Source organism: Oryctolagus cuniculus, chromosome X (genome assembly GCF_051225735.1).
Source record: "Oryctolagus cuniculus isolate XC-2025 breed Fujian yellow rabbit chromosome X, ASM5122573v1, whole genome shotgun sequence".
Classification (NCBI taxonomy): domain Eukaryota; kingdom Metazoa; phylum Chordata; class Mammalia; order Lagomorpha; family Leporidae; genus Oryctolagus; species Oryctolagus cuniculus.
Window position 1 is genome coordinate 85274460 of NC_142888.1, and position 19655 is coordinate 85294114.

Here is a 19655-nt window from a genome sequence, read left to right on the forward strand (position 1 = left end):
ATACTAAATTGATCTTCTGTATATAAAGATAATTGAAAATGAATCTTGATGTGAAGGGAATGGGAGAGGGAGCGGGAGATGGGAGGGTTGCGGGTGGAAGGGAAGTCATGGGGGGGGGGAAGCCACTGTAATCCAAAAGTTGTACTTTGGAGATTTATATTTATTAAATAAAAGTTAAAAAAAAGGAAAGAAGCCAAACTCTTGGCCAAAGGCCATGGAAAGCCCTTGGGTGCAGCTCCCTCTGTGTGCTGGGGGCAGGGGTTCTCTGCCAAGCCAGCTAGCAGCTTTCCTGATTTCAGTGGAAAGGCCGAGGAGGAGGAGGTCGTGAATGTTCCTTTTGAGAGGACCTGACACAAGACAGCTTTGCCTGAGAGAATAGCTATTGGGAGGAGATGGAGAGAGCCCCAGAGCTCTGCTGGCCAGGTTTCCAGTTCTAAGCCCTTGATGCAAGCTTAATTCGTTTCTGCAGCCCAGCTGCAAATGAGGCAGTGCTATTTGCACTTGTTAGGCTTGTACAGGCAGGATTCAGGATTTTTATAGCTGCATTTTCAACATTGCCTCATTAATCCTCACAGCCGCAGAGGGAGGCTGAAGACTCAGTCATCTTCATTTTAGAGAAGAGGTCCGAAGAGGTGAAATGACTTGTACCCCATCATACAGCAAGTCAGTGGCTGGGTTGAAAATAGAACTGAGCCCCAATCCTGGGGTGAGCCACACTGCTGAGTGCCCACCACCTTCCAGCTGTGCTTGTTCATTGAGAATGAAGGCCTCTCCAGGTGCAGAGGACACGGTTCCCCTGTCTGGGATGGGGCTGACCTTCTGGTGAAAGGGTGAAACAGGCACCCCTGGGGAGGGCAGGGGCAGGGAAGGAAGGTGGCTGTGATAATGCCACCCCATCCCTTCTGGGCACTCTGTCATCCCAGGTCTCGTACCCTTGAGGAAGTGCCTGACTGCCATCTGTGTCCTGATCCATGAAAGTAGGTCCATCCCAGATGTTCTCCCCTTGGGGCTTCTGCCACTGGCTAGCTCATCTGCTAGACCCTGAGTGTGTCCACCATCTCCATCACAGCATGTCTAGCAGATGAAGAGGGTGGACTTGGACACCAGCTGGGTGGGGTGTGGTGACTGAAGCCCCAAGTATCAGACACAAGTCTCAAGTGGCTTTGAAATGATAAGTACTTAAAAAAAAAAGCATGTACCTTTTGCAATCCTCATTATGGTATTCTTAATATAAAGATATTTAATGTGCCACTCAGACGATATTTACTTCTAAAAACAGTCCCATGTGTCAGTGGTACAGGCGGCCATCATGAGTGAGCTTCGTGTGTCTGCTGGCACACTGCCACATACCCCGGGAGACTGAGACTCCAGGTTGAGGAGCAGAGTGGGGGAGGGTGGGTCCCACAGCAAGGGAGGGGTGAGGAGCCACCTGGGAACTGCATGTAGAGCTTGAGGCCAGCGGGAGTGGGTGCTTTGTGTACACAAAGGACTCTTTCTACACATTTCCATGCACATGTACTGCTTTACACCTGGCTCCAAGAGGCATGTGGCACAAGCACAGACTGGCAAAGAGAGATCAAGGGGCAGGTGGCTGGCGGTATTCTGTGCTTCACAGTCCTTACCCGCAGGCTGCCTTGTCTGTCTCCCACTCCACCCGCCCCCACCCCCAGTAACTGTTGTAGACCATGTTCCCATGAGTGTGGCTCTCTCTCTCTGCCTTGGTTTCCCAGAGAAAATGCTTCAAAGGTGGACCCGGGCTGAGTACTCTTGTGTTCTGGTTGAAAGCTTGGCCTGGGGTTGAAAACTGGTGAACCACTTGCCAGCCGTGGGACCTTGGGCTAGTGGCGTAACCTGTCTGGGTTTTGTTTTCCTCCTGTGAGAAGTGGCGGTGACCATGGTGCCTCTCTCAGAAGAGTGCTGTGAAGATCAAAGGAGACCTTGCATGCCCAGTATTGAGCAGCTCACCTAGCATATGGCAAGTATACACATGCAGTTGTGTGTATGTGTTTTTTTTTTTTTTGCCTGTTTAAGGACAAGGATAATTGTTTTCTGTGTTACGAGAGGTTTTCAACATAGTCCAGAAACATATTATTTGTAGCCAAAGACTTGAGGAAAAAAAATAAGGGATCAACACTGAGAGGGCAGGGCATTACAAGAAATCAGGGACTCTAAAACAGAACCCATTCTTAAGTGGTGGGTCTGTAACCTGCAGCTGAAAACAGTGCTGTCATCAGAACATGTTCTCATGATGCTGGGACATGGGTACCAGCCCAAGGACTTGGTATGTGGGTACATGGGCTCGTGCAGGAGGGAATGACAAGAAATGCTGACGTGCAGTACCCGGCTTTGCAGCACAGCGGGTTAAGTCACAGCTTGTGATGCTGCCATCCCATATCAGAGCCCCAGGTCCAGCCCTGACTGCTCCACTATCAATCCAGCTCCCTGCTAATGCACCTGGGAAAGCAGCAAAAATATGGTCCAAGTACTTTGGCCCCTGCAACCCCATAGGAGACCCAGATGGAGTTCCAGGCTCTTGGCTTCACCTGGTCCAGCCCCAGCCGTTGCAGCCATTTGAAGAGTGAACCAGTGGATGGAAGATCTCTCTCTCTCTCTTTCTTTCTGTGTTTGGAATAAATAACCTTTATTTTTTAAAAAAAAGGATTTATTTATTTATTTTAAAGTCAGAGTTACACAGAGAGGGAAGAAGATGGAAAGAGAGAGAGACGGAGACAGAGAGAGATCTTTCATCCGTTAGTTTACCCCCAATTGGCCACAGTGGCCGGAGCTGTGCTGATCTAAAGCCAGGAGCCAGGAGCCAGGAGCCAGGAGCCAGGAGCCAGGAGATTCTTCCAGGCTCTCAAGTGGGTGCAGGGGCCCAAGGACTTGGGCCATCTTCTACTGCTTTCCCAGGCCATAGCAGAGAGCTGGATCGGAAGTGGAGCAGCCGGGACTCGAACCAGCACCCATATGGGATACCAGCACTGCAGGCGGCGGCTTTACCTCCTACGCCACGGTGCCAGCCCCCAAAATAAATAAATCTTAAAAAAAGAAAATGAAATCAATACTGATGTGCTCCCAGCAGTCCTGTATCTGTGCAAAGGTGAGCCTTTGTCATTTCCACCTAACAATAGCTTCCAGGTCAGGGCACTGGATCCAAAAGAATCATTCACTTGGGAGTCCAAGACATTTCTCCACGGCCTAGGACTGAAACCTCAGCGTTCATGTCCCCCAGCTCTATGGAGGACCTCCTTGCCCCAGACTCACATCCACAGCCTGGTTTCCAGACTGCAGCATGGGAATCAGGTGCTGTTATTACTCCCATCCTATTGGATGTTTGGAGGACTTTGATTCTAAGACATGATTTTGTGCCCCCCCCCCCCCCCCCATTGCTGGTAGTTGATTTTCCCCTGCCCCTTTGGCAGCAAAAATTCCCGCTGAGGTAGGTCCTTTCAGTTCATTGCTGTTCAAATTGCCTATTATCCGCAAGTGCCTTGACAACAGCTTGAAATAATGTAATGGCGCCAGCACCACTGGCATTTTGGGCCCATGCCAAACAGGCTGAACCCATTTTCCTTTAATTGGCTGAAGTCAGAAAGGCGGGAGTCTGACTCTGGGGGATTTGCATGGGCGGGCTGGAGGGCATAGGCTTCAAGCCAAAGATGGCGAGGAAGATGCCAGTGGGCACGTGGCCTCCCCTGGCCCTCCTGGCTATTGTAGAGACCAGCCCTGGGGCCACATAATGGGAGACCCTCAGTCATCTCAGAAGTTTTAGAAACATTTGGAAAGTAGTTGATGAAAGTCAGCTGAGTGAGACATGGGACGGTGGTTCTGACTCCTCCTGCATTTGCTAGGAGGGTGCCTGGTGGCCTTAGCTACATCCAACTACCCTGGATTAGCTATCCCCAGAGGACACAGGACCCTTTACACTGGTGTAGAAACATGGAAGGACTTTCTCCTGATAGTCATTTGCATTCCACACTCATTCACTCCACGAACATTTAGTTGAAGACTATGTGCTAGGTATCATGTGAGTGGGTACCTAGGGAATGTAACCCAATAGGAACACTTCCTGACCTTAAGCAGCATCCAATGTACTTAGTGCAGAGCCACAGCAGTCCAAGTTTCTGGACTGTGCAGCTGGGTAATTTCAAGTTTCCCTCTACATTGGCGTTGACTTCCAGTGAATCCCAGCCTTGGTGTTCTGGGACAGTGTCTCTGGGAGCAGGAGCCAGAAGAGCTCTGCCAGCAGTCCTAAGGCTGTTGCCCAGAGCTCCCTCCCATGTGCAGAGCAGAGCTCTGGTTTGGTGCTGGGGAACACTGCAGAACAGCCCAGACTGAACTGTGTAAACGCTGGCTCCTGCTCAATGCTTTGATTCCAAACTTTTTAGCCGCCACCTTTGCAGGAGTAAAGTCTGTGATTATCTTTGGGAGGAAGTGAGGACTCGAGGGCAGTGTACATGAGTGTGTGGTTTGTGGACTTAGCCAACAAGGCAAGTGAGGCCGGACAGAACTGAAATGAGCAAGCCTTGTGCTCACGGGACTATCACTGCCCAAAGGGGGATATTTTTATTTCTAATTTATTATGGTGGGGCTCATATACAGCAGGGAAAACCTTTTTTTTTTTTAAAAAAAGATTTATTTATTTGAAAGGGAGAGCTACAGAGAGGCAGAGGCAGAGAGAGAGAGAGAGAGAAAGAAAGAGAGAGAGGTCTCCCATTTGCTAGTTAACTCCCCAAATGGCTGCAACAGCCAGAGCTGAGCTGATCTGAAGCTAGGAGCTTCTGGGTCTCCCACGCGGGTGTAGAGGCTCAAGGACTTGGGCCATCTTGCACTGTTTTCCCAGGCCATAGCAGAGAGCTGGATAGGAAGTGGAGCAGCCAAGTCTCGAACTGGCGCACATATGGGATATGGGAGAACCTTTGACACAAAGGTGCCTCATAGGAAAGGGGGGGGGGCTCTGGGGGCATCTGTGATTACCAGAAGGAAATGAGAGCAGGAAAACTAACTTCTCACCATTAGAAAAATTGCTGAAAAGCTAGAGCTACAGGCTCTTCTTAGAGTCCTGATGCTTCCTTTCTAACCAAACAACTCTCTCCTCAAGAAACTGTCAGAGGTGATTGCAAGGGATTTGTTAACTACACTATGAGGTAGGCAGGTGACAACCGGATGTGTTTCAGAGGGAAAGGTCCCATTTCCCAATCCCAGCTGAGGGCTGGCTGGAAACCCTGTCTCCTAGCTCCCAGGCCATTGGTGCATGTGGCATGGAGCACATTATGCTTTTGCCTACCCCCAACAGCCATGGTGGCCAGGTGGGCCAGGGGGACCCAGTGTTAAGAGAAAGGACTAGACAATGTCCAACTCCCATGACAAACAGCAGGCTTCTAAGAGGCGCAAAGGAGATTGCTTGTACATTGGGGACTTGGTAGGAGCCTGGTCCTTAGCTCTCATAACCCACTGGGGCCCAGGTACCTGTGAGCAGAGGCCTGGGGGCGGGTGCTCAAAGGGCAGTGACCAATCGACAATTTAAGGACACAAAGACACACACAGAGAGGCACCGCAAAGACGTATTGGGATAGTCAGGTGAATAGATTTAATCATTCTTGTTTGAAAAACAAGACATAAATTAGTATATATATATAATTTATATATTTTATGTAGTATATATACTATATACAGACATTAGAAAATGTTTCCTCTCCATGAGGCTAAGGGAGAGGTGAAGGGTGGCGGTGGGATGACACAGGCGGGTGCGAGTGGCGAAGGTGCAGGATCAAGAAGTTGGGAGAAGAGGAAGACCATGCCAGCATTCTGGCTGGCAGTGGTCGTGGGGGAGGGGCTCCCCACTGGCTGCATCTCTGGCCCAGGAAACGACTTGGTCCTGTGGGAGGAGAGGCAAGGAAGAGGGGGCTGGCCTTTGCAGAAAGAGCCCCCTCGTCCTGGCCAGGACTTACCACTCGGTGGGGGGAGGGGGCTTTATTGCACTTCGGGGTTACCAAGGATGGGTAGGGGTTAAGCACAGTGGACATTTTTATAAAACTCATGTGAGAATGGGAGGTGTCCCATGGGCCTCTCAGGGAATGATGAAAGAGGCGGGGCATGAGGGCGAGCGACACAGGGAGATGCGGAGAGGCGGACGAGAAGCAATCTATACAGAAGAAACATTGGCTTTCTTTGTTCCCTACAAGGGGGCAATTGGTAGGGACTCCGTGTCTTCACTCCCAGGAAGGTTGTGGGGGGAGGGTGGTGGGGGAGGTGGAGGTGGCAGCGGCGGCGGTGGCGGCAGTGGTGGCAGCGGCGGCGGCACTAGATGTGTGGTAAGGAGGATGCTAACCAGTGTGACTTCCCTTCCAGATGGCTCCGGAGAGGGAGAGAGAGGTGCAGGATTGCACCGGGTAAGGCGCTCAGCTTCTTTTCTTAGAGAGACAAATCCACAGGGTCAATACACAGCCAAAGCATATACTCAGGATTAACATATCACGCTAGCTTCCAGAAGTTTAAGATATAGTCATCACCACCCCCCTCCCCGTGCCCCCTCCCCCCCACCCCCCACCCCAATCCATAGCTAAGTCAAACTCCTAAGGACAGTCTGTCTGCTAGAGAGATGTTGACAGGGGAGCCACACGCCCTGCAGCCACAGCCCCTGTGCTGGGCCGGGCTGTGCCAGGCGGGCTCAAGGCCTGCACTAGGTATCCCCAGAGCAGACATTTTCACCAGGTACCGGACCCAAAACAAGTGGGCTGATCCCAGAGGCTTGCTCCCTAGTGGACTGAGCTGCCCTGCCCACCAGTGAGGGGCAGGGCACTTTGGGGATGGCTGGTGTGGAGCTACTGGACCCGGGGTGGGTGGGCGAGGGTTCCGAGGCTGCCAGCCTATTGGGCTGGCTGCAGACAGCCTGCGGAGGGGCTTTTTTCTGCCAACGACCCACCCGGGCACAGGCCCTTGGGGGTGGCTCCTGCCAGGCGAGTGTGAGCCCAGGGTGGTGGGCGGGCACATCTGGACCGAGCGCCCCATGCCTCCCCCCGCCCCCACCCCACTCTGGCTCGGGGCTGTGGCCTGATGCTACTGTCACTGCTCCCTGCAGAGAGAGCAGATGCCAGCAAGAGCTCAGGTCCTGACTCCCGGCGCCCAGCACAGAGCAGGAAGTGAGACTGCTGTCATCTCTCAGCTCCGGAGAAGAGAGAAAACAGAGAGCTCTGTGGTGGGCATGGTGACCAAGGGCCTTTGCCCTCACAGTGACGCCCAGAGGCCAGAGAAGGGCTGAGAACACCCAGGGCGGCAGCTGGGCCTGCAGCCCTTAGAGAGAGCCTCAATCCAGGGAGTTTTCCCTCCCCAGGAAAGTGATGGGCTCTTGGACCCTGACTGGCCCAGCAGATACACACACTCAGCACAAGATGCAAGGACCACAAAGCTCAAACCTGGGGAGGGGGCTGGGCCTAGGCAGATGCCCTACTTAATCAGGGTTTTTAAGGAGCGGGTGAATGTGCTCATAACAGTCGCCGAAGATGGGGAGCCTGGTGGGTGCCCTGTGGCTGTCCCCGTGGCAGCTGCCACCTGCTGCTGCTGCTGCTGCTGCTGCTGCTGTTGCTGCTGCTGCTGCTGCTGGTTGAGGTTCCGGGCTGTGGACTCCTCAGCCGCGCGCAGCAGGAACGTGTAGTTCCTCACCACTTCTTCCACCTTGGCCAGCAGCTCTTGGCGCTGGGCCTCAGAGCGCACGATGAACACCAGCCGCACAAAGGTCTCGATGAGACTGCTCAGCACCTGGAAGCTGCCTGTGATGGCTGCGAGCATGTGGGTTGGGCTCTTGTCCACGTTGGCCACGCGGCGGCAGGAGGCCCGGAGCTCCTTGAACTTGAGAGCTAGCTCGAGCTTGTACTCAGAGATCTGTGAGACATAGGGCTTGGGGGCGCGGGCCTCAGGGCTGGCCACACACTGCCGCAGGACCGTCAGCAGCTCATTGGTGTCCAGGCGGGCAGCCAGGAAGCCGTCGGGGAGGCCATAGGCATGGGCCCGCAGGGCGTTGATCTTGGCCAGGCTCCCCTCGAAGGTGGACACCCGAAGGTCAATCTCCTGGGTGCGAGCAGCCTCGGGGCTGCTGCAGGTGGCAGCGTCCAGTACCTGCAGGGTCCTGCTCACCACAGGCACCACCTGCTCGTCCAACTTCATGCCGGGCAGAATCTTCATGGGAATGGAGTAGGAGAGCTCGTCTTTGCCGTCACTCGCGTCGTCGGCCATGTCGCACTTGCGGTAGTAGAAGCAGTAGCGGATGGAGCAGCACTTGCTGCTCTCGCTGTCCTCGTCCAGCTCGGCTGACTTGCGGTACACCTCCTCTGGCAGTGAGAACACGGCCATCTGTCTGGGGCCTTTGGTCTCAGGGGTAACCTGGACATACGAGGGGTCTCCCAGGGTGGGTGACTCCAGAGGCTTGCTTTTGGGAGGCACACCCAGGGGGAGGCCTGCCTCTATCTCCTTGACCTCCCTGGGCAGCGCGCCTAGCGGTGGGTGCGGGTACACGTCCGAGGTCAGCGAGGCCCTGTCACCCTGGTCCAGCTCACTAATACTGTAGCGGCGCATCAGTTTCCTGTAGTTGGGCGCTCCCAGACACTCGCCCCCTGAGGCACACGTGGTCAGGCATGAAACGCCACTCTCAGGGTCCGATCGACACTCGCGGGATTCTAGGCTGGTGGAGCGGATCCGCCGGACGTTGATGGGGCTGCTGAGGCTCAAGCCCGGTCCAGCCTCCGGCTGCTTCTGGGTCGGGGGGACCCTGTCCCTTTCCCTCCCCCGAAGGCCAGGAGGCACTGGCAACTGGGCGGCCTGTGGCCGGCCACCCCGGCAGATGCGTTTGCAGTCGCAGCTGCGCCTCTGCTCACGGGACATGCCAGGTCCCTGCTGCACGGGGCTGCTGCGTAGCTGGCAACTGCAGCGGCCAGGCGCTGGTGGCTGCAGGTACTCAGTGCCTGGCAGCTCCCCCTGGCTTGGTGGCTTTAGGAGTTCTTCGAGAAACTCAAGCTCATACTGCTTGACCTTCTGCAGCTGGGCCTGCCGCTCGTCCGTCTCCTTCTTCTGGCGGGTTGGGAAGGTGGCAGAGAATAAACTCCGGAGCCGGAAAGGACCTCGGGATGACTTGGGCTTTGTGGGGCCTTCAGAGGCTGAGTGGGCTCCGTCCAGGGTCGTTTCAAGCTTCCTGGAGGGCATGGTGCTCACTTGCCGGCTGGCGGCCGGAGGCCTCAGTGGGCTCTGGCCTCGAGGCTGGCAGCTGGGGCTCTGGCCTCGAGACTGGCTGCTGGGGCTGGGACCCCGGGGCTGGCAGCTGGGGCTGTGGCTTCGCGGCTGGCAGCTGGGGCTCTGCAGAGCCACGGGGTAGCCAGCCTGGGGCACCAGACTGGTCTCCTCGAGCTTGCTGCTTTTGGGTGTGCTCTCCAATTGCCCCCGGTCACCCTGGCTGGAGGCAGTGCCCTGTTTGTGCAGGGCAGGCTTGGTACCCTCTGACCCGCCCTTGCCCGCCCCCTCCCCTGCAGCTGGCTTGCCCACCGATTCTCGACTTGCTCGCAGAAGATAGCTTTTGGAAGGGTAACTCTGAACAGGCATCCTGTCTTCTGGCGGGGAGAGGTGGGGGCCATCAGCCCGGCTGCCTGCGGGTGCTCTGGCGCTGGGAGACACCTCCGGGCCAAGCTGCTGCTGGGAACTGCGCGAGACCTCTGCGGCGCTGGGGCTCACGTGGAACTTCAGATTCTTATTGGCATTGCCACTCCCCATGCCAACGTCTGCCCTTGCCCTGCTGACCTCCGGCCTCCCTGTGCTGTCCTCCAGCCTTCTCTCCTCCCTGCTAGGGGTGTTTCCCAAGGCCCCGCCAGGGCTGGCCAGACTCTTGCTGTGAACTACCTGTTGCAGGGCGGCTGAGATGATGGCTGGGGCCACACTGCCTTTGGGGTCCAGGATAAGCTTGGGGCTCAACCTGAGCTCCTTGGGCAGTTTCTCCCTCAGCTCTGAGACCTGCTCGTCACTGAGGGATGGTGTGGGTGCCCTCCGGGACATCTCCAAACCCGCCCTACCGTGGCCAGGCCCTTGGTCCTCAGGGACTGGGGACAGCAGGCTCAGATTCTTCTGCTCACTTAGCTGCGGGGACAGGGCGGGGTGCACCGCCAGGGAGTATGTTCGCTCTCCCTGCGCCTGGGCCTCTGACTGGGGCAGCTTCCGCCGAGCGCCAGGGGGACCGGGACTCTGGCCCGTGACAGCTGGCTGCAGGGATGGGTTGGGATCCGGGCGTCCGAGTGAGTAAGGGGCCGTGAGAACGGCCTGGGCGGCACAGCTCTGGATTCGGAAGGGCAGGTCCTTGCGGGAAAGGAGGCTCTCCTTGTTGAGGTGCTGGGCCAGAAAGTAGGTGGTGTTCTGGTGCTGCTTCATGGCCGACATCATCTCCGACATGTCAGTGAGCTCCGAAGAGTTGGTCTCATGGCCCGAGTCCAGCGAGGATTCAGGAGTAATTGTGGCCAGCACAATCAGACCTGGAGGAACAGGGAGGGCACCTGTTACACTGAACTGACTTCAAGTGCCTTTCCAATCAGCGGCAGAGACGTCCTGGAGGCCAGGGTCAGTGAGCACTTTTTTCAAGCTGGGGAAAGCCAGGCAGGCCCAAGGGAGGTGCAGGGCTGAGTGTGGGAGGAGTTGGCTGGAGGGACAAAGAAAGGCAAGCTGGGAGAAAGGGTATGAGAGGCTGGAATCCAAAAGAGAAAACAAGAGAGGCAAAGAGAAGATCCGGACAGTTTGGTGGTGAATTACCATGCAAATTACATGCAAACCAACATGCTAATCAATGCTATTTTTAGATTCAACAGCTAGGAAATTTTTGCTAATTGTCCTGAAGGGGCTGGCAAAGAGAGGTCCCCCCCTCATCTGGCCAGGCCCACCCAGAGTCCTTGCAGCTGAGGCCATTTAAGCGGAGCTTGTTTTCGGGCCTTGAGCCTGGGAGCAGCTGGTGCTTTGGAGCTCCAGACGCTGAACAAGGAGGAATGGCGGCCCTGGGGGCCTGACACAAGGGGGCTGCCCAACACCAAGGGCGCCCTCACATGCAGAAAAGGCAGGCTGCTTCCAGCCCCAGTCCCTTCAACTCTCTGCCCACACTTCCCCTGCCCTCACACTCCTCCTCATAGTCCTTCCTTCCTGTTTCTTTGCTGATGCTGGTTACTGATCTCCTTTTTAGAAAAGATGTATGCGCACGGATGTACATAAGTGTGACTATGGGTACATGTGTGACATGTGCATTTGTCTAGGAGACAGATGGATGTACGTATGTCTAGAGCAGGGAAGAGCATGCATGTTGCATGGTTCTCCTAGCAGGTGATGCTTAACAATAGTTTTCTGAGTCCTTACTGTGTGCTAGGCAGCGCTGAAGTGCTTTGCAGGAATGATCTCATTTAATCCTCACCAGAACCCTCTGTGACATGATTATTGTTATCAAACCCATTTAAGATGACCCAAGTGAGGTTCAGAGGAAGTAAGGGCCTTGTCAAAGGTCACACTGACAGTGAGTGAAGAAACCACGATTCAGGTGCATCTGACCCATGCTCCTAGGCAGAATAAAGACCTCAACCCTGAGCAGTGATGGCTCTTGGCTCCCTGATCCCAGGTGACTAGACGGATAGTTGGCTGTTTTGTTTTTCTTCCAATCATGTGCATGCTGATGTTCTTTGCCTGTCTTCTATATCTCTCACAATTTTCCTCTGCTGCTGCATCCTGTCTGGCTCCGTGGCTGTCATGGCCCCAGTCCCTGGGATCCATCTGCAAGACATTTCCAAAGACAAGGAATGGAGGGAGCTGGTGCTCTAGTTAGAGCTGAGAGCCAGCCTCTGCCACAGCATCGTTGCTCTGTTGACCCCACCTGAACTACCTAAGGCCCATCCACTGCCCGACACACCACAGTGGCTTGGAGATCTGCTTGGGAGAAAGCAGTGTCACCTGCTGGCCCTTCCTGGCCAGAAGAAGGAAGGGGAGGCAAGAGGGAGGAGGAACGGCCTGTTACCTGCAGTCTGTGGGGGTGGGGGGTGCGGTCCGTCCTCTGAAGCAGCCAGGGCTTCCAGAGCCTGCAGAGTGGACACCAAGGCATCATCCAGCTCCTGGGCATGATCTCGGACTGTCCGCGTCTGCACGCTGTCAATCAATGTCACTGGTATCTCATCGTACAGAAGCCCACGCAGGTGGCGTCCCTGCTCCTGGCTCTGGACAGCTCGGCGCTTGGGGTCATCCTCATCAGAGCTGTTGTCTCGGAAACCTGGGGGTGGGGCAGCAATGGCAGGCAACAGAGAAGTTGTCTCATCTTCCTCCTCCTCTTCTTCCTCACTCCCAGGTGGTGGGAGGGACATCAAGTCTACCATGTTGTCACGAGAGGAGCCAGGCCTCCCACCTTTGCGAGGGCCCAGCTGCTCTTGGAGTTTGGCTTTGCAAGAGTCACAGTAGAAATTCAGGGCTTCGGCCCCAAGGGAATTGTCCAAGGTGTAAGACCGGGCCCTGCTGGCACAAGGCTCGTGGTCTAGGCTGGCTGCATCAAAGTCATCAGGGACCACCTCGTAACCTTGGCCAGAGCTTTTGGATGTGGGGTCAGACTTGGTCCTGGGCCTGGTCTCCTCGAAGAACATTAAGTTCTCGTTGACATCCGCCCGGCTTTCCGGCTCCTTCCTTTGTTCCCGCATGTGGAGGTAGCAGAAGCTGACAAGCTCAGAGTCGGCAGGCGAGGGCGTGCAGCGGCTCGACTTCCTGGGGCTGGTGCCCACGCTGCCCACATAACTACTCTCCTTTTTCCCCAGGTGGCCCCCAGTGACAGGGCGGTTGGCGCTGTGCATGTAATCTAAACCCAGAAAGAGAATCAACAGATGAGCCCTGGAGCTGAGGATTGTGGCTGAGCTCCCTTGGCATCTGGCCCTTGTCCCTGCAGCACAGCTGGGTGACAGGGACCAAGAGAAAGCACTACTAGCTGGCCTTGAGAGCCGAGGGAGGAGAACCTAACAGCCCGAGCTGCTGGTGGCCCCATCGCTTCCGCCTCCGGGGGAAGGCACGTGGTCAGGTGTGACAAACACCTTGGTATCTCGGCCCAGCTGGAGCCTTACACGGGTGTACCTTCTCTGAAAGTCAGCTGTAAATCTACTTAAAGAGGTGTGACTTGTTTTATGCCCCCTTTGGAACGGTCGCTGCTCCTGTCCCCCCACCCCTTTCAGAGCCTTTCCGGCTGCCAGTGCTCTGTTTCTCTTCAGTGATCTTGGATCTCTTCTAGGCGAAGGAACTAAATCTGACAAGTCGCTAAGGCTTCGGTGCAAAAGCGTCAAGCAGGCTACATGCAAAGACGAAGAGTTTGCATTTCAAAGAGAAAGGCCATGGAGGCACCCTACAAGAATAGGCTTTCCTAGTACAATCCTGGCTATCTGAATGTGTCAGGAGTACTGGAGACAGGGCCTGCTCTGCATGTAAGGGAGCAGTCTGCTAATTCTTCTAATCTACACTTGATCTTAGCCAAAAGACGAGAAGTGATAATTCTTCAAATCTTATCACTTTTCTAGATTCGTGCAGGGCCAGCCCTGCTTTCCATGCAGACACGTGGCACAAATCCTCTTATAAGCAGCTCTTAATGATGGTAGGTGTGTCCATCTGAGAACCATGCATAGCAAATACTTAATCTCTGAATTGCTTCTCTATCTTACTGTATTTTGGGAGACCCTCCCCATGTTATCTGAGAATAAACTCAGACAATGGCAATTCACTTTGCTCTCAGCACTAACCTAGGTTCATTTAATCATCACAATAACCCAATGAGGTAGGTTTTATCATCATTTCAGAGAGGAAGAAACAGATCCAAGACTGAAGTGACAGTACGAACTTGAATACAAGTGTGAACCCATGTTTTTTTTTTTTTTTTTTAAGATTTATTTATTTATTTGAAAGGCAGAGTGACAGAGGGATCTTCCATCTGCTGATTCACTCCCCAAGTAGCAGCAAGAACCAGGTCTGGCCCAGGCTGAAGCCAGGAGCCAGGAGCTAGGAGCCAGGAACTTCATCCTAGTCTCTGACATGGGAGCTCAAGGATTTGGGTCATCTTCAGCTGCCTTCCCAGGCACATTATCAAGGAGCTGGATCAGCAGCAGAGCAGCTGGGACTCAAACCAGCACTCCAATATGAGATGCTGGCATTGCAGCAGCTTAACCCACTGCACCACAATGCCAGTCCCCCAAACCCACAGTTTTAACCATTACCCTATAGCTCATCTTGGTGGTCATGATGCTGGCAAACATGACTTCAAAAGAACTTTAACTCCACTTTGATAGAGTCAACGTTCCATTACTGCCTTTCACTAGAGCTCACAGCTATGGCAAAAACACAGCACTGGCCTCTAACAACAGAGGCCCATCCCCAAATACGAAAACAAAAACAGACAGAATTGAAGGGAGAAATAGACAATACAACAATAAAAGTCATAGACTTTAACATCTCACTTTCTATAGTGGATAAAACAACTAAGCAGAAGATCAACAGGGAAATGAAGGACCTGAACAATATTATAAACCAACTAGAGCTAACACAAGTCCGTGGAACACTCCACCTAATGGCAGAAGAACATCCATTTTGCTCAAATGCACATGGAACGTTATTCTAGATAAACCATATATTAGGTCATAAAACAAGCCACAATAAATTTAAAAGGGATAAAAATCACACAAAGTGTGTTTCCTGAGCACAATGGACTTAAATTAGACATGAACAACAAAAGGAAGTTTAGGAAATTCACAAATTTGAGGAAATGAATGCACTTCTAAACAACCAATGAACTAAAGGATAAATCACAAGAGAAATGGGAAAATATATTGAGATGAATGAAAATGAAGATACAATATATAAAAATCTACGGAATGTAACTAGGGTAAATTCTTAGAAGAGAAATTTAGAGCTATAAATGCCTCAATTAAAAAAAGAAGAAAGATTTCACCAAAATAACCTAAACTTCCACCCAAAAAAATCAGAGAAAGAAGTATGAACTAAACCCAAAGGAAGCAGAAGGAAAGAAATAGTATAGAGGACAGAAAAAAAAAAGGAAATCAATGAAGCAAAAAGTTGGTCCCTTGAAAATATCAAAATGAATAAACCTGGGGCTGGCGCTGTGGTGCAGCGGGTTAACGCCCTGGCCTGAAGCACCGACATCCCATATGGGCGCCAGTTCGAGACCCAGCTGCTCCTCTTCTAATCCAGCTCTCTGCTATGGCCTGGGAAAGCAGTAAAAGATGGCCCGAGTCCTTGAGCCCCTGCATCTGCGTGAGAGACCAGGAGGAAGCTCCTGGCTCCTGGCTTCAGATCGGCGCAGCTCTGGCCGTTGCGGCCAACTGGGGAGTGAACCAGCGGATGGAAGATCTCTCTCTCTCTCTCTCTCTCTCTGCCTCTCCACTCTCTGCGTAACTCTGACTTTCAAATAAATACATAAATAATAATAAATCTTTAAAAAATGAATAAACCTTTAGCTAGACTAAGCAAAAGAGAGAAAACTCAATTACTAAAATCAGGAATGAATAAGGGACATCACAACTGACTACACAAATATGGAATAAGGGAATATGAATTTTTGTGCCAACAAATTCGATAAGCTAGATGATATGAACAAATTCTTAGAAATATACAACCTACTTGAACTGATTCAGAGCTGGCCCTGTGGCAAAATAGGCTAGGCCTCCACCTGTGGTACATCCTGTATGGGCTCTGGTTTGTGTCCCAGCTGCTCTTCTTCTGATCTAGCTCCTTGCTATGGCCTGGGAAAGCAGTAGAAGATGGTCCAAGTGCTTGGGTCCCTGCACCTGCATGGGAGACCCGGAAGAATCTCCTGGCACCTGACTTTGGATTGGCCCAGCTCTGGCTGTCATGGCCATTTGGGGAGTGAACCAGTGGATGGAAGACCTTTTTCTCTGTCTCTTCCTCTCTCTATCTGTAACTCTACCTCTCAAATAAATAAATAATCTTAAAAAAGGAACTGATTCAGGAGTACAGAAAATCTGAATAGGCCAATAACAGAAAAAGGAACTGAATTAGTAATTAACAGCCCCCATGTACCCACTATTAAAAAAAATAGCCAAGGTCCAGATGGCTTCACTGGTGTATTCTACCAAATGCTCAACAAGCATTTATATCAATTCTTCTCAAACCTTCCAAAAATGGAAGAGAGAACACTTCTCAACTCTCTCTATTACCTTGATATCAAAACCAGACAAAGACATACAAGAAAACTATAGACCATTATCTCTTATGAATATAGGCATAAAGTTCCTCAACAAAATACTAGCAAACTGAATCCAGCAGCCTATAAAAAAAGTTAGGGACCAGAGAGGTGGTACAACAGGTTAAACCACTGCTTGCAATGCCAGCATCCCATGTGAATGTCGGTTTGTGTCCTGGCTGTTCCACTTCCAGACTAGCTTCCGCATAATGTGCTTGGAAGGCAGTAGATGATGGCCCAAGTAGCTGGGCTCCTGCCACCCACATGGGAGACCTGGATGAAGCTCCTGGCTCCTGGCTTTGGACTGGCCCAGTTCCAGTTGTTGTGGCCATTTGAGGGGTGAGACAGTGGATGGAAGATTCTCTCTCTGTGTCTGTTTCTTCCTCTCTCTTTGTAACTTTGCCTTTCAAATAGATATTTTTTTAAAAAATTATACAGGGACTCTCATTGTGGTGCAGCAGGTTAAACCAGCGCCTTTGATGCTAGCATCCCATATTAGCATCAGTTCAAGTCCATTCTGCTCTGCTTCTGATCCCACTCCCTGTTAATGCACTTGGGAAAGCAGTGAATGACGACCCAAATGCTTGGGCCCCTGGCACCTAAGGCAGAGACTAGGATGGAGCTGCTGGCTTAAGGCTGGCCCAGCCCCACCATTGCAGCCATCTGGGGAGTGAAACAGCAGATGGAAGAATGATTTCTCTCTCTCTCTCTCTAACTCTGCCTTGCAAATAAGAAAATCAATATTTAAAAAAGTTATGCACCATGACCAAGTGGGTAAATTTTTGGTTTACCACCCAAAATCAACTAATGTAAATGATTTTAACAGAAGACAGGACAAAAACTGCATGGTTATCTCAATAGATGCAGAAAAACATTTGACAAAACTCAAAACTCTTTCATGATAAAACACTAAACAAATTAGAACTAAAAGGGATCTTCCTGAACACAATCATGTTTATCTATTAAAAACTCCTAGCTAACATCATACTGACATACCTATTATCATACATGAAAGATTGAAGGTCTTCCTCCCAAGATCAGGAAACACCATGTATAGAATAGCTATTCTCATCAGTTTGATTCAACACTGGAAATTATAGCAAGAGCAATTAGGAAATAAAATGAAATCTAAGACATTCATATTGGAAAGGAAAAAGTAAAACCATCTCTATCTGCAGATGACATGACCTTGTAGCTAGAAAACTCCAAGGAATCCACTAATAAACTATAGGAACTAATAGACAAGCACAGGATACAGTTCAATACACAAATATCAAATGTATTTTATACACTAGCAATGAACAATCTGAAAGTGAAATTAGGAAACAATTTTATTTATAATAGCATCAAAGTGAACAAAACGCTTAGGTATGAATTTAACAAGAATAAGACTTGTACACTGAAAACTACAAAATATCTAAAAGAAATTAAGAAGATTTAAATAAATGGAAAGATATTGTACGCTCATGGGTTGGGAGACTTAATATTGTTGAGATGGCAATACTTCTCGAACTGATCCACAGACTCAACATATTCCTTATCAAATCTCCAGCTGATTTTGTAGTTTACAAGCTAGTACCAAATTTCATATGAAATTGCAAGGGACGCAGACTAACCAAAACAATTTTGAAGAAGAATGAAGGAGGAAGACTTATATTTCCTGATTTCAAAACTTAGTATGAAACAGTAATAATCAAGGTTGTGTGGTACTGACATAATGATAGACATATAGATTAATGCAAGAGGCCTCAGAGTCCAAAAATAAACTGTCAAATTTATGGTCAAACAGTACAATTTAAAAACTGACCAAACGGGACCAGCATTGTGGCACAGTGAATTAAGCAGCTGCTTGAGACGCTGACATCCCATATCAGAGTACCAGTTTGAGTCCTGGCTCCTATCTACTCTGGTTTCCATCCAGCTCCCTGCTAATGCACCTGGGAAGGCAGCAGAAATGCCCCAAGTACTTGGGGCCCTGTCACCCACATGGGAGACTCAGATGGAAATCCTGGCTCCTGGCTTCAGCCTGGCCCAGCCTTGGCTGTTGTGGTCACTTGGGGAGTGAATCAATGGATGGAAGAGCTCTCTCTGTCTCTCTCTCTCTGTCACTTTGCTTTTTCAAATAAATAAGTAAAAAAGAAATAACAACAGCACAGAGCTAGATACATGATTAACTCTCAACTCTTATACAAAGTAAAACATGTGCTTTGCATTGTGAAAGGACTCCGTGTGGTTTATCTCACATAATCTTGTTAAATGTCTCATTAGGCAGGTAGTATTATACTCATTTTATAGATGACAAAACTGAAATTCAGTTTATGGAGTGTCCTCATGACCACACAGCTAAGATACAGCAAAGCTGGGACTGGAATCAGAATCTCTCTAACCTGTGATCTTAAACTCTTACAGTCTTCCATAGGCCATGTTGCCTAACTATATACATGTTGCTCTAACTATAGATTCAATAGTATTACATTGAGTGGGTTCAGCTCAGGCATTACTGGCTGTATCTAGGGAGCCCTGGATCAATTGAGGGAATAGTATCTTATGACCTTCCATGTGGGGAGCAATCCGGACTAGACTAGGTTACTCGAATTAAGACTTATTCTATGCATCTGCTCTCCCACAATATGGCGCTGGGAGAGAAGTAAACAGCTTCCGCACAGCTGCCTCCAGTTCAACTAATAAACTGTAGGACTTGCTCCTGATTGGAGGAGAGCAGCGTACTCGGTGTGTGGGCAGCCGAGTTAGGATTGGCGGAGGAGGACTATAAAGGAGGAGAGAGACGGCATGCACCGGGAACATCTATGGGGAACATCTAAGGGAACCCGTGCAGCCCCCGAGAGAACCGGCCGGCGGTGTGCCGCTCCCCTGCGGAAGTGGGGAATGCGGCCAGGGGGAACTGCCCTTCCACGGAGGTGGAAGGGATAGTAGCCAACCCGGGAAGAACCAGCAGCAAACCCGGGGAGGGCCGAGCAGACGAAAGAACAGCGTAGGGTCCTGTGTTGCTCCTCCACGAAGAGGGGGAGCGACACTTCCATTCCTGCCAGGAAGCACTAAGCCAGGAGTATGGACTATTATGATGTCTCTACTTCAAGGCATTGTCCACATGTTCTGGGGAAGCACCAGGTGCTAACTACCTATGAGACAGCTGAGCAATCAGGGTAGCCTGCCTGGTAATAAGCTGCCACTGAAGGTGGCTCCCAGGGGCATGGTCAACAAGCAGGTGGCGACTGCTCTCAGGCAAGGGCTGGACTTGTAAGGCTGGCTTCCCTTCCTGAAAGATGGAAACATCTCCCAACACTAGACTGTGGAGGCCAGGTGATGCCCTGACCACCACCTGGTACTGTGATTTCCAGATCTTAGGAGAGAATGTGCCCTGAGAATCCCAAATCTCCTCTAGGCAGAAGATTAG

At 51.3% G+C, this 19655-nt stretch overlaps 1 protein-coding gene across 13 annotated transcripts in view; it reads right to left on the reverse strand.

Moving 5' to 3' along the window:
• Nucleotides 1-6594: 6594 nt before the first annotated feature.
• Nucleotides 6595-19655, reverse strand: part of FRMPD3 (FERM and PDZ domain containing 3) — a 107743-nt gene continuing 94682 nt past the window's right edge. For 12 of the 13 annotated variants that reach the window (XM_089323738.1, XM_070067468.2, XM_089323742.1 and 9 more), the window contains 2 exons: nt 12020-12841; nt 6595-10505 (listed from right to left, as the gene is read on the reverse strand). In XM_089323738.1, coding sequence (XP_089179864.1) covers nt 7447-10505; nt 12020-12841 — 3881 coding nt within the window. In that variant the 3' untranslated portion in view covers nt 6595-7446. The remainder of the gene's footprint in view (nt 10506-12019; nt 12842-19655) is intronic. The other variant, XM_070067474.2, reaches the window with a different exon arrangement.